This window comes from Cuculus canorus, chromosome 3 (assembly GCF_017976375.1).
Source record: "Cuculus canorus isolate bCucCan1 chromosome 3, bCucCan1.pri, whole genome shotgun sequence".
Lineage (NCBI taxonomy): Eukaryota > Metazoa > Chordata > Aves > Cuculiformes > Cuculidae > Cuculus > Cuculus canorus.
This window is the reverse complement of record NC_071403.1, coordinates 98240988-98253040: the sequence shown is the minus strand read 5'-3', so window position 1 is coordinate 98253040 and position 12053 is coordinate 98240988. Positions and strand designations below refer to the sequence as shown.

The 12053-nt window shown below is 37.8% G+C and overlaps 1 protein-coding gene across 2 annotated transcripts in view; it reads left to right on the top strand.

Moving 5' to 3' along the window:
* The window catches only part of HAAO (3-hydroxyanthranilate 3,4-dioxygenase), a 36519-nt gene extending 26036 nt beyond the window's left edge, over nt 1–10483 (top strand). Inside the window, exons 7-10 of one of the 2 annotated variants that reach the window (XM_054062960.1) lie at nt 2662–2807; nt 3938–4006; nt 5161–5243; nt 6873–10483. In XM_054062960.1, the coding sequence (XP_053918935.1) occupies nt 2662–2807; nt 3938–4006; nt 5161–5243; nt 6873–6951 (377 nt within the window). In that variant the 3' untranslated portion in view covers nt 6952–10483. The remainder of the gene's footprint in view (nt 1–2661; nt 2808–3937; nt 4007–5160; nt 5244–6872) is intronic. The other variant, XM_009559454.2, reaches the window with a different exon arrangement.
* Nucleotides 10484–12053: the final 1570 nt, after the last annotated feature.

Here is a 12053-nt window from a genome sequence, read left to right as displayed (position 1 = left end):
CCACAACTTCCCTGGGCAACCTGTGCCAGTGTCTCATCACTCTCATAGTAAAGAAATTCTTCCTACTGAAGGTGCCTGTACATCACAAACAAGAAAGGACAGTGCTCCATAGTGACTGTAAGATGTATTACACTTGACATTGGCCCTAATTATCCATGTCACTGTTTATTGTCCTGTGCATGTTGCTCCTGATGATCAGGACATCTGGAGTCAGAGATCTCTAGAAAGAGTAAAACTAGCAAAATTATGTTTATGGAGAATAAGTGACAGAAGTTAAGGTACAAACTTAGAAGCTTATAGTTACTTCTTATTGTTAGATTTGTGTTGGTTCTTGGTCAGAATGGAAACAAGTACTTTGGCTTTTTTGTATCCCAAATTCCTTGCAACTCATGGGGAGCATTCATAGTTCTGCTTGCCTAAACCATCCTAGTGCCCACCCTGGAGACCTGGCTTTTTGCTCTCCAATCTCCAGCATATAAAGTCTGATTTTACTTGTCAGCTCGATGCTGGAATTCTTAACCGGTGGAGAAAATGTATGCCCTTGCACTGAGTGGTGTACCCATGGCTTCTTGGTATGTGTCTCTCACACTGCTGGGTGCCCTGTACTGTTTTTCTGGGAGATTTTTTGTTTGTTTTGTTGATTGATTGAGTTTTTTTAAATTGCCTTAACTAGGCCATGCATTTTAGTAGCGAGCCATACAAATGGGTAACTTTCTTGTATTCCAAATGGTCTTTCTAAATTCCTGAGTGACATGTTTTATTATGAAAACAGAAAAAAACCCTCTATTATAGTCAAATTACTTTAGAACAAAGATTGCTACAACTGATGATCTATTTTAAAAACTATTGGAATACTAACTGCACTGAATAACTTCTGATAAAACACCTTTCTACTCCTCTGCTGTGTGTTAATATATATCATATTTTTAGACCTTTATTTGTATAGTGCTAAAAACCAACTTTCTGGTACAGCTATAGTTAAGCATATCCATAATTTAAGGACAAAGTGTATAAGTATTCCTAAATTTTGTTTGGTAAAACTGTGAAAATTAAGAAAAAAACCTCCAGACATATTGCATTGTGGCAATAAATCACCAATGACCTTAACACTACTTTTTAGTGTTATCGAACAATAAAATATAAATGTTCAGAGTAGATCTTATTAATGTTTCCAGGCCCAGATTAGAAAAAATCTAATGCAAAGATTTTTGGTTTCCTTCTTGTGCTTCTTAATTTCTCTGGAGGAGTTTGCTTTTCAATGAAAGTGTTAAGTATTTGAATTAAATAATGTAAAACTATGATGCTTTTTTTTTTTAAAAAGCATTTTAAAAAAAAAAAAAAGCTTGAAGGCAAAAAGCTTTCAAAGAAAAATTCCTTCTTTTCCTGCAGATTTCTTCAGATTGCTATCAGTATTTCCTGAAAGAATCATTGTGGACACAAATCATTTGCAGAAACATGTTGACTTTTTCCACTTAATTTAACGTAACAGAAAAGGAATTTTGAAGGGCAAAACCTCTTTGTTCAATAAAAGGGTTAGCATCCCTTTTATTATGATCCGTTAAACAGCAGTGACTGTACAAAACATTCAGTACACTGCTATCCCTTGGATGCGCTGACTGCATACAAAATGGCCTTCCATGAAAAAATGAAATGATACCTTCGAAGCACTGTAGAGCAGTGCAATACAGCTTTAGAAAAGAACCAGAAGAATGTTGCATAATGAATATACTAATACTTTAAAAAATATATGTTTTACTAGCACCAAGATTAAGGTTTGGCTGCAAGTTTATTACCTCGATGCATTTAGGAGACAGCCATCTAGTGAGTTTTTCCTGCATCTAGTTGGCATTATTACTTGAAATTAGTCTATGAATGTTCCCCTATGGCATCTCAGAACAAACTACGTAGGATCACCAAGGTTGCTGTCCTGTCTTGGTACTTCACTGTCAGCTGGCAAATAACTAAAGCTAATTTCATATACCAGCAACATACAACATAAATATTTAATTTCACCTACGTTGAAACTTCATTTGGTTGTCCAGATATATTAAATCAAATCAATTATTAAGGAGAATTATGGGAAATTAAATCCAGATACAGTTCCAGGAACAGAACAAAAGAAAGGTATTTTGTTAAATTTAGTGTTGTGATAGCTGGTTTGCTCCACTGTGGTCTGTACTTGAAAAATGTAGGGGAGAAGAAACACAAAAACCAGTACTATGTGAAAGATGTAGAGTAAGCTGGTTCGGTAGGCCTAATTCTACTTATATGGGAACATTTAAGGGGTGAATCAGCAGAGACTCAGAGATGGCACATCAGGTTTTACCAGTGCAAAAGCTGGTCTGAAGGAGAACAAAGAATAAGCCAGGAAGAACTAGGTAGTATATTGCATACTGTTTGAATACATTTTTAACAAGCGTGGATGTACAACAGTTCCAACAACAACTGCAAAGAAGCAAATTCATAAAGATGCACAAATAATACATACATCCTACAGCCTCAAGAAGTCCTGTTAGAGACCATAGCAATGTTTGCTGTAACAACTGACTTTTGACCAGATAATATCTGTAAACTGAATCCTTCAAGTTGTAAACAACAGTAGAATGTTTGCAAAGATCAAAGGAAGCAAGCCTCACTGATAGTCCTCTGCCTTGCTTACAGATGAACTCCTGAAAGAAACACCTTTCCCACTGAATTCCACTTCTGTTATGGAGCCGTTTTCCTTTCAAGGCTGGTTAAATGATCATCATGGTGAAATAAAACAGAAGAAATCCTTGAGTGTGTTTGGAGATAACTTTGAGACAGAGGTAGGAAGCTTTAATTTCTCTGAAAGAGAGGGATATTTTTAAAGGTACAGCTAATAGGTGCCTACTGTTCAGGCTGAGTGAATTCAGGTCCAGGAACAATATGTAGTAAGGAGAGAAAGTTATGCACCCCTATGGAACAACTAAGTCCAGTCCTGCCATGCTCTTCAGAACTGCCTGTCTTCATCCACTCATTTGCATAGCTTAGGACAGGGGTTTCCTACCTCAGATACTTCATGGAATCAACCTGAACCTTATTTCTATTCACTCCCTGTGGGATTAAAACAGCTTGCTCTCTCCACTCCCTACACCTCCATATTTCCCAAATCAGAAACACCAGCGTGATGTTAATGCTACTCACAAGAGTGTTTGGCTTCCTTGTATGTTTGAACAGCATTCTTGGTGCCAGTTCTTAGCTGGGTGCATACACTTTTTTCCTCCCCCTCAATCTGCATAAAGTGGAAACAAGGAAAACTGGTCAGCACCAAAGAGCCTGGGCTGTGCTAAAGCATTGCACTTCTCAATTTAGTCAAACACAATCTTGTTTGGGTGTAAATGAAGCTGTCACCATTTGATATCTGTGCTGTATGCACAATGGTTTACAAATCATATTCTTTCACTGGGTTACTTGGAGTCACATTCTAAAAAATTCAATACATTTTCACAAAGTAATGGGGAATGCGAAATTGTCAGGAAAAACACAGAACAGGCAGATAAGGAGAAAAATAAGGTCCAGTCTGCCACTTTTTTAATGTTAATGGAAGAATCTTTTCTACTTTAACAGGCTCTTGACAGGGCCCAGAGTTCATGAGGAGGAAGTGCCTGTTCCAAGAACAGAAGCAGAAAGGATATAGATGCAAAGCTGAGAGTGGGAGGAGGCAGAAAGACTAGATAAGTGAGGATGTAGAGGAGCATAAGGAGCGGCAGGTGTGATCAGTTCCCTTTTTATCAGTAGGAATCAATATGGAGAATACCAAACATAATGTGAATTTTAAGTCTGTGAAAATAATGTCATCTATGAATATTTTTCAGTAAAAATAGAATATTTTAAATGCTGCAGGAAGATGAATATGTACATTTTGGTCACTGGGATGGATCCATTAATTTTCTTCCTTGCTTTGTTTTGTTTAAAGGTTATAGCTTATGGACCAGGAACAACCGAGAAAAGTAAAACAAATTCAGATATCTGGATATGGCAGCTGGTATGTGGCAACCCACACTTGTTAACCGATGCGTTCATGTTTCAGTTCAGACTGTACAGAAGTAAAGACTGCAACAGAAATTAAAATGATTACTTTCCTTCTCATAGAACATCAACAGACACCACCCTTCAGTTTTAATCAATCGTGAAAACCAGCTCTAAACCACTGCCACCATAAAAATACTCTTTCCTCATCTTGTATGGTGAGGACAGAGATACTGGCATCCTCCATCAGGTCTTGTGGGCGATTTTAATATACCCCACCTAGGATACATCCTGCAAATATATTGGAATGCCTCCAGGTAATAAAAAAGCTTCACCTATTACTTCTGCTTTGAAGCATTTGTCCTCAAACTGAGGTAAAACTGGAGTCGGGTAGAATAAGCTAATAAAAAAGCCTGACTGAGAACTTTTTTATACTAAAGCACAGAGGTAGGTGATCCAGATGCCCTTTGTTCAACTGGCTCCTAGGAAACATTTGCAGCCCAAGGGAAAAACAGTAAAAATCTAGTTTTCATTTACACAAGTCAGGCTAGCTTGGGAGACAGATATTTCTATCAGTTCCTGTTCTGTTGAAATTCACAGGGACTATCAAATACTAAATAAAGACATAATAATCTTGAAAGACATTTCTTTACACTGCAGCTTAAAGCGGCCTGTGCAATGAAGACTTTATTGCTGGCAAAAACGTGGCTCCTCTGCTTGACAAGATAATGACGAGTCCGTTCCAGTGTGAACTGACTCCTATAAGCAATTTCTGTCAGCTCCCTGCTGACTCATGAACTGCTTTTCAAGACTTAAAAAAGATGTTAGGAGTCAGAAAAGTAGAATTGGAGCTTGAAGTACTCCAGGAGGTTATCTCTGTGATCTGTACCAACTTGCAGGCTGCTGGGTTAGATTGGTAGCAGTGTGCCCCCAAGAGTCAGGCAATTGATTGCTGCTTTATGATGGGGACAATGAACAATGAAGCATGTTTTTATTGGTGCTAATAGTATCAGACAGAGAAGATCAGCTGAATATTTAGCTAGGCATCATGAAACAGGCTTGAAGTGCTCTTTCAGTGGGAAAGATTTCCATACTTACCTGCAGCACGGTCTTTCTTCAAGTGACAGGACATGGAAAATTAACAGTTGCTTATCTGTTCTTTCCCTTCAGGAGGGCACATCAACTGTTACCATGGATGGTAAAACCTTGAGTCTATCTGCTGGTGACAGCCTGCTTGTCTGTGCCCAGTCTACGTGAGTAGAGATGAACAGAGGTTCAGTGCATGATTTCCCAGCCTCCAACAACATCAACTTATTTGGTCCACATCAGATTGGGCATTAACTGGTGCAGGAACACAGAGTCTGTGAATGCAGGATTTGCAATAGCCTCCATTATTCCTCAAGGCAGAAGTGTCTCAGGAGGAAACAAAGCCAGATATTTGTTCCTGTTCACCTCTTACCATTAAAGTGGGGAAAATAGAAAAGATAAGCACTACCAAGAAAAAGCAGTGTACAAATGACCGTGCATAAAGACAGACAGCCCAAATACACCAGTTAGCTATTACAGCAGATCCTCTAAGCTTCAGACCAGGCTTAATCAACATTAAAGCAGCAAGATTGGGGGCTTAGGCTAAGAACTCAGCTCTCTTCCTGGAGAAGGATGTTTCATAATCATGACACACATAATGTATGTAAAGGAAAAAAAGTGAAAATACTTTCCAGAGAGAATGGAAAGGGAAAGTACTTGCCAACTCTTGTGAAGAGTGGCAAGTGCCCACCATGAAGAAGATGAAGGTTGATGTATACTCACTGGTAATGCAATGCAGCAGATTATAGGAAGATGATAAAAATGGCCTTCTTTCTCATGGGAAAAAATCTAATAAGTAGTAGTGCTGACATTTCCACCTTTTGTAGAGTAGTGAAAGCATTTGCTGAAAGAGCTGAAATCATATAGCTGTGCACAGATCTATTCTTTGCACCTGTGGCTCCAGAACATAGCCATCTTCTGCCTTCACCATTACTTCCATCACTTCTTTGAAATCACTTGCGTTAAATTAATTCCCAGTCCTGCAGACCAATCAATGAGCGTGTGTTTTCAAAATAATAGTATGATGCATATGCAGAGATCTTCCAGCACAATTCAGACAGAATTAAGACACTTACTAGATCTGTATTACAGTCACCTTTTACTGTATGTATCACTGTTGCACATTGATTAGTCTCTGGCCATCTCTGCAACTTGCACAAACAGCTGATAAGATAATGATGGCCACAAGAAAAATATTATTAATTTGTAGATACTTATTTTGTTAAAACAATATCTGTACTGAGGTGATACTGTTCTAATCATCATGTTACTAAGATCAGAATAGATGCCTTCCCCTTTGGTACATCCATAAGTAGATATACATTCATGCCCACCATGTCATCGTTGGCTTGTATTAGCAACGGTGAAGAGTAATTCCCTGAAATCATAGAATCATAGAATCACCAGGTTGGAAAGGACCCATTGGATCGTCGAGTCCAACCATTCCTAACACTCCCTTAAACCATGTCCTTAAGCACTTCATCAACCCGTTCCTTAAACACCTCCAGGGAAGGTGACTCGACCACCTCCCTGGGCAGCCTCTGCCAGTGCCCAATGACTCTTTCTGTGAAGAATTTTTTTCTGATATCCAGCCTGAACCTCCCCTGGCGGAGCTTCAGGCCATTCCCCATTCAGGCCATATCACAAGATATGTCAATACAGAAAGAGAATAGTGCAATCGGAACAGAACTTGTTTGTTTTCCCCTACTTTTCAGTACCATCAGTATTATAGTTGTTGGTTTGGGTGTGGTTCCCCCTCATACACATTGAATCATCTCTGTCTCTATTTTTTCCAGATACTTCTGGAAGAGAACAGAAGAATGTATTGCTCTCTGCATTGCTCAGGATCCAAAACGCAAGCAGCCTTATACCTAGCTCCTATACCAATTGATTTTGATGAGAACTAGTTTTTAACCTATTTGTCTTATCTTAACGATCTTGTAGCCAGAATGCTTGGAGATTTGAATGGTCAAATGCAATGATTACACTGAAGTAAGTGAAGTCAAAGTTCTGTGACCAGTTAAAGCTTTTTTCCTCCTAAGTAGTTAAAGGTGCAGCAAAATCTACAGGCAGTATTTAAAACAAACAAACCCTAAACAAACAGAACAATAGTTCTTACCTGCAAGTAAATGAACACAGATCCAAATAGCAGGATTACTTATATAATAATATATATGATACAATCTAGAATAAATTAAAGGCTTTTCAAATGTAAGTCCACCTCAAGATGTAGAAAAGGAGATAGGACAGATACTGTTATACCTACTTAGGTAACAGTCTTCCTTTATTTGTCTCAGTGTTGTCATTTGTAATAAATTGGGTATAACATTAGTTACCCAGTGCACAGTAGGGGATCTTTAATTGGCACTACCTCACAGATCTTCTGACATCTATGTCTAAAAGACCCTTTAAAAACCAAAACAAATTATCTGCTGCACTGCTGTGGATCTTTGTGAAGGAGAGGAAGATACATTACTAAGATTACTACTGTACTTGCTTCAGGTAATTTCTTATCGGTTTACCAAATCCAGCAATGCAGTATCAATCACAGTTATCAATAACAAGCCACACATACCATACTAGATGCTGCCTATACACAGCACTTTCAAGAACCTAGTGTTGCAATATGACTAACAGAGGAGCATCTGGGTCATGGGTGTTCATGTGCAGCAGAAATCTCAAGTCAAAATAACTGAAGAAGTGTGTTGGCAGACAAGGGAGCAGAAAAAAATATTATAATCAGATTATACCAAGTGCTGCTTCTTTTTGAACAATGAGGTTTTTTGCAGAAATAAGAAGTGTCAAATTATCTTTTCCTGCTTTTATTTCAGGAACTTTCCAGAGGGATTTGGGTTTGGTTGGTTTGTTTTTTCAGTTGTTGGGAGGTTGAGGGGCTGGTGGTGTTTGTTTGGATGTGGGGTTTTTTGGTATTTTTTTTTTGCTGGTTTGCGTTTTTGTTTCTTTATTAAATTGTGCCTCACATTATTAGAATCAGAAAACAGGTTGCTTAAATGTAATAGATAATGCCTGCAGACATGTTTGAGAAAGCAAAAAGTTGCCATTTCTTCATTTTTTTGTAATTCTAATTAAGTTCAGAAAACATTTCTTTAATGTATCTATCAACTACAAAGCTCATTAAACTGAGATGCCATATGTGTTTTTTCAAGTGTATATTCTTCTGATGAGAAAGAATCAGATGGCTTGGTTTTAATCTATAACTTATATTTAAATTTACTAACTTTTCTAGTAAAGCATACAGCAAAATTTTGCTACATCCTCCTAATAAAAGGAGAACTAATTTGAGAAATTGAGCTTAGTCCCTAAGGCAGTTATGGATGTGAACTATCACACATGAAAATGAGCTATAAATGACTCCCTTGTTCAAAGGAAGTGTTGTCCGATTACCACTGCTATTAGTGTGTCCTGTGTCTGCAGAATTGCCTACTCCTTGAGTGAACATCTATGGCTGAGGGATCTAGGGTACCACTCAAATTATATTTGTGATTAAGTCCTTTTATGACTATTTGTTCTTGAACATCTGAATTTTACCCAAATCCCATGGTAGGTGCCTCGAATCAGAGCAAGAACCAGACCAGGAGCATTAAGCCAGAGCTCCATCACCCACAGTTCTTCTACTGCTGGTGCTCAGAAACCAGGTCAACAATTAACTTCTTTTGAGGACCTACCATCACCTAAAAACTATCCCTAAGAATCAGGATCAAACCAGCATGAAATTTATTAAAAAGCTTAGATGCTAGGTATGGGGAGAAGAATCTTTTGTGTTCCTGTCACTTTTGAGAATTACTTCGGTTGTTTTGTTTCTCTTTGCACCCCACTCCCGCAATTCAGTAATTATTTGGTAGCCATAGCATAAACGAGGACACAGAAGAGAACTTGTAATTTACTTCTTCTAAAGACCTTAACCACTGTGATTTAGAAACCTGCAACTTCTCTACTTCCAAGTCCTCAAGTAGGGGCTCCTGATCAGTCAGTGAATCTATTTCAGGTGCTTTATTCTTCCTCTGTTATACATATATTGTAAACTGCCCCACTGACGGTACATTTGTAATTAGATGCACCCATGCTCGTCTGCTTATGAGGAAGTTGACCAAATGTGGTTTTGGTTCCTGTTGTCCTTTTAGCTGTTAAGCACTGTTTCTGTGCATCTATGGTCATCTCAGTAGATGCTTCTACACCAGAGTTGTTGAGATCACAGTCCAGGGGCTCCAATGCTAGTCTTGCCACATAAAGAAGGATTTCAGATTCTGGTCATTGGCAAAGGCTTACTTAGGTGCATGATCTGCAAAGTGCCCTAATGCACACCTGTTGACAATATGCTTGTTCGTGGATGCCAATGACAACACACCAGCACAAAAACATGTCCTATGCATATATTCATGACTGTTTTTCTTTACAATTCTTTCTAACAAGGTGCACCTGCACCCTGATTTAGACAGCCATTTTTCACCTCATACTTAATAAACTAATTACATTTTGGCAGGTTTGTGCTAACTTCATTGTGACAGTCTTGCACACAGTCTGTCTGTTGCTCACTGTTTCTCCAAGACTCAAAAGCAAAGCCTTTATACAAGTATATAGACTGAGCAGTATTACAATAAAGTCTACATAGACCAAAAGCCATACCTGCACCATACTCCTTAAATTAATTATTACATTAAACACATGCAGGATTGTCCTGAATCACAAGCTGGAACTGACTTGAAAGCTTAGAAACACAAACAAAGGAGTTTGAGTCTACCTACCAGCATCTACAGAGAGTTATTTCAAGCCTGAATCTTATCTACCCTGGAAGTAAGCTACAGCTTTCCCCTTCACTTCAAATGGGAAAAGGTGATGTGGCCCAATCCCAACAGTTGTTAAGTATCACGAGAGGCTATGATTGTTCAGTGCCTCTAAAATGTTTAATCTGTATGAGAAAACTCTCCTTTTTAGCTACTGATATATTTTCATTTCTATTATTATAGTATTTAAGTGGTATAATGAGCAATATAAGCCTTACTGTAGTACTTCAAATTGAGCAAGTAAATTGCAACTTACAGCCAGCCTTTCAATTCATTTAAATTAGCGATATAGATCAGAAATATTTGAAGTAATTAGTATCTCCTATTGCCAATAGGTTAGACAGGTCTAACCTGGTATGGTACTTACATTCTTAATTTGAGCTATGCTGATTTACATGAATTATAGAAATAAATTGATTGTGTCTCGCTGTATTCCTCCTTATTAACTATTGAAATATGAGACAATAACAAAAATAGGTTGATTAGCCAGTTTACATTATATATCATCACCAGTTCAAAACAACTATTATTGCTTGAAGTAATTGTAATACTTAATATCCAAAATAACACTGGTGCAGTAAATAAAGCTGAAGTCTTCACCAGCTGTTTCCATAACATTGGAAAAAAAAAAAAGACCTATAAAAAGCAACTTTATGCAAAACATGTTTGTGGTTCTCAAAGAGCTACAGGAAGAAAACAATGATGCTCACAGACCATGTAGTAAATATAACAGATCAACAGCAGAGCTCAAGGTTGTTCATTATTTTTTTTAAATAAAATGGAATAGCTAAGGCAAGATAATGATTTAATGCTAACTACATTTCATCTTTCAATGCATAAACTGACAGCTTGTAAAAGTCAAGAGAGGATCTTCTTCCTCCATGCTTGCTTTATTTTTAGATCTTGCTTGTTCCTTTGAAGTGAGACCCTACAAGAGGCAGAAAACCCAACGAGGTGAATCAGTAAACTGGTAAAATTGGGTGTGTTGTAGTAAACTCTTTCCTCAAACCCACGCAGCATTTACTCACACCTGTAAACCAATCTTATCTTGTTGCATGAAGATTCATTCTGTTTTAAAAACCTTCATTGCACTCCGATTTCAGCTCTCCAGCCACATACATTTTATAGAGCAGATGCACAGAAAGCAGTCCTCCCACCACCAGTGCATAGAAGTAAAGGAAGAAAAATTACTTAAGCTATTTAACAAATTCCTACAAAACCAGCTTGTGTTAAAAATGCAGACATTTCAGGGCTATGAGGTTTCTTTTTATTTTCAGTTAATAATCCAGAGTGCACATTAATGAATGCTTCAGGCTAATGAAGGTCATTACCTCCTGGTCTGTTTCTGATTGAATACACAAGTACTTTGACATCAAAGTACACAGAATAATAACTGGTTGGACTCAAAACCGTAGATTTTAAAGTAATAATGAAGAAGATAAAGATAATATCTGCCCTGCAGCTCAGGGTAAATACCTGACCTACAGGTCCTAGCACTGTTAGGTACAGGAGGATATCATGCTGGATCCAGTCAGCAATATTTTCAGTGATTGTCCAGAAAGAGTTGAAGTGTGTAAAAACTATCCCTTTTATGTTACTGGTATTCTGATGGAGGCTTGAAAGCTAAGGTAATATTCAGACACATGAAATCAGACAGTATATATTCAGCACCTTTCCAGAAACAAGGCGTGGGATGGCAAAGTCACTAGGCAAATCAATCCCAGTGCACACATTGGATTCATTTCTGCTGACTGCTCTCCCATTTGGGGTATGCAAATCATGGAGCAGTTTTTTCCAAATTGATGTTTCTCTACATTAAATACATCTCCGAGATCTCTTGCCCAGTAATTCATTATAAATTGCATCAGAACCACATGCTGGAAGATTTGAACACTGTTTTATATTTTTAGAGTTGCTGAATGACTGCATGTGCATGGCCATTACACAACAGAATAAAAAAAAAAATAATGGTTTTATTTGTAGTTTGGGAGATTAATTATGCCGAAGATGGGGGGAAATTATTTAGGTTCTAGAAACACTGAATTAGATAATCTTATAAGCCACTGAGAAAGATGTCATGGCTATGACAAAGTAAACAAGGTGTAAGCACATTTGGAGCTTCAGTGAGGAATTTGGGTACGTGTTTATTGTGTCAAAAAAAAAGTAGGATTTCTG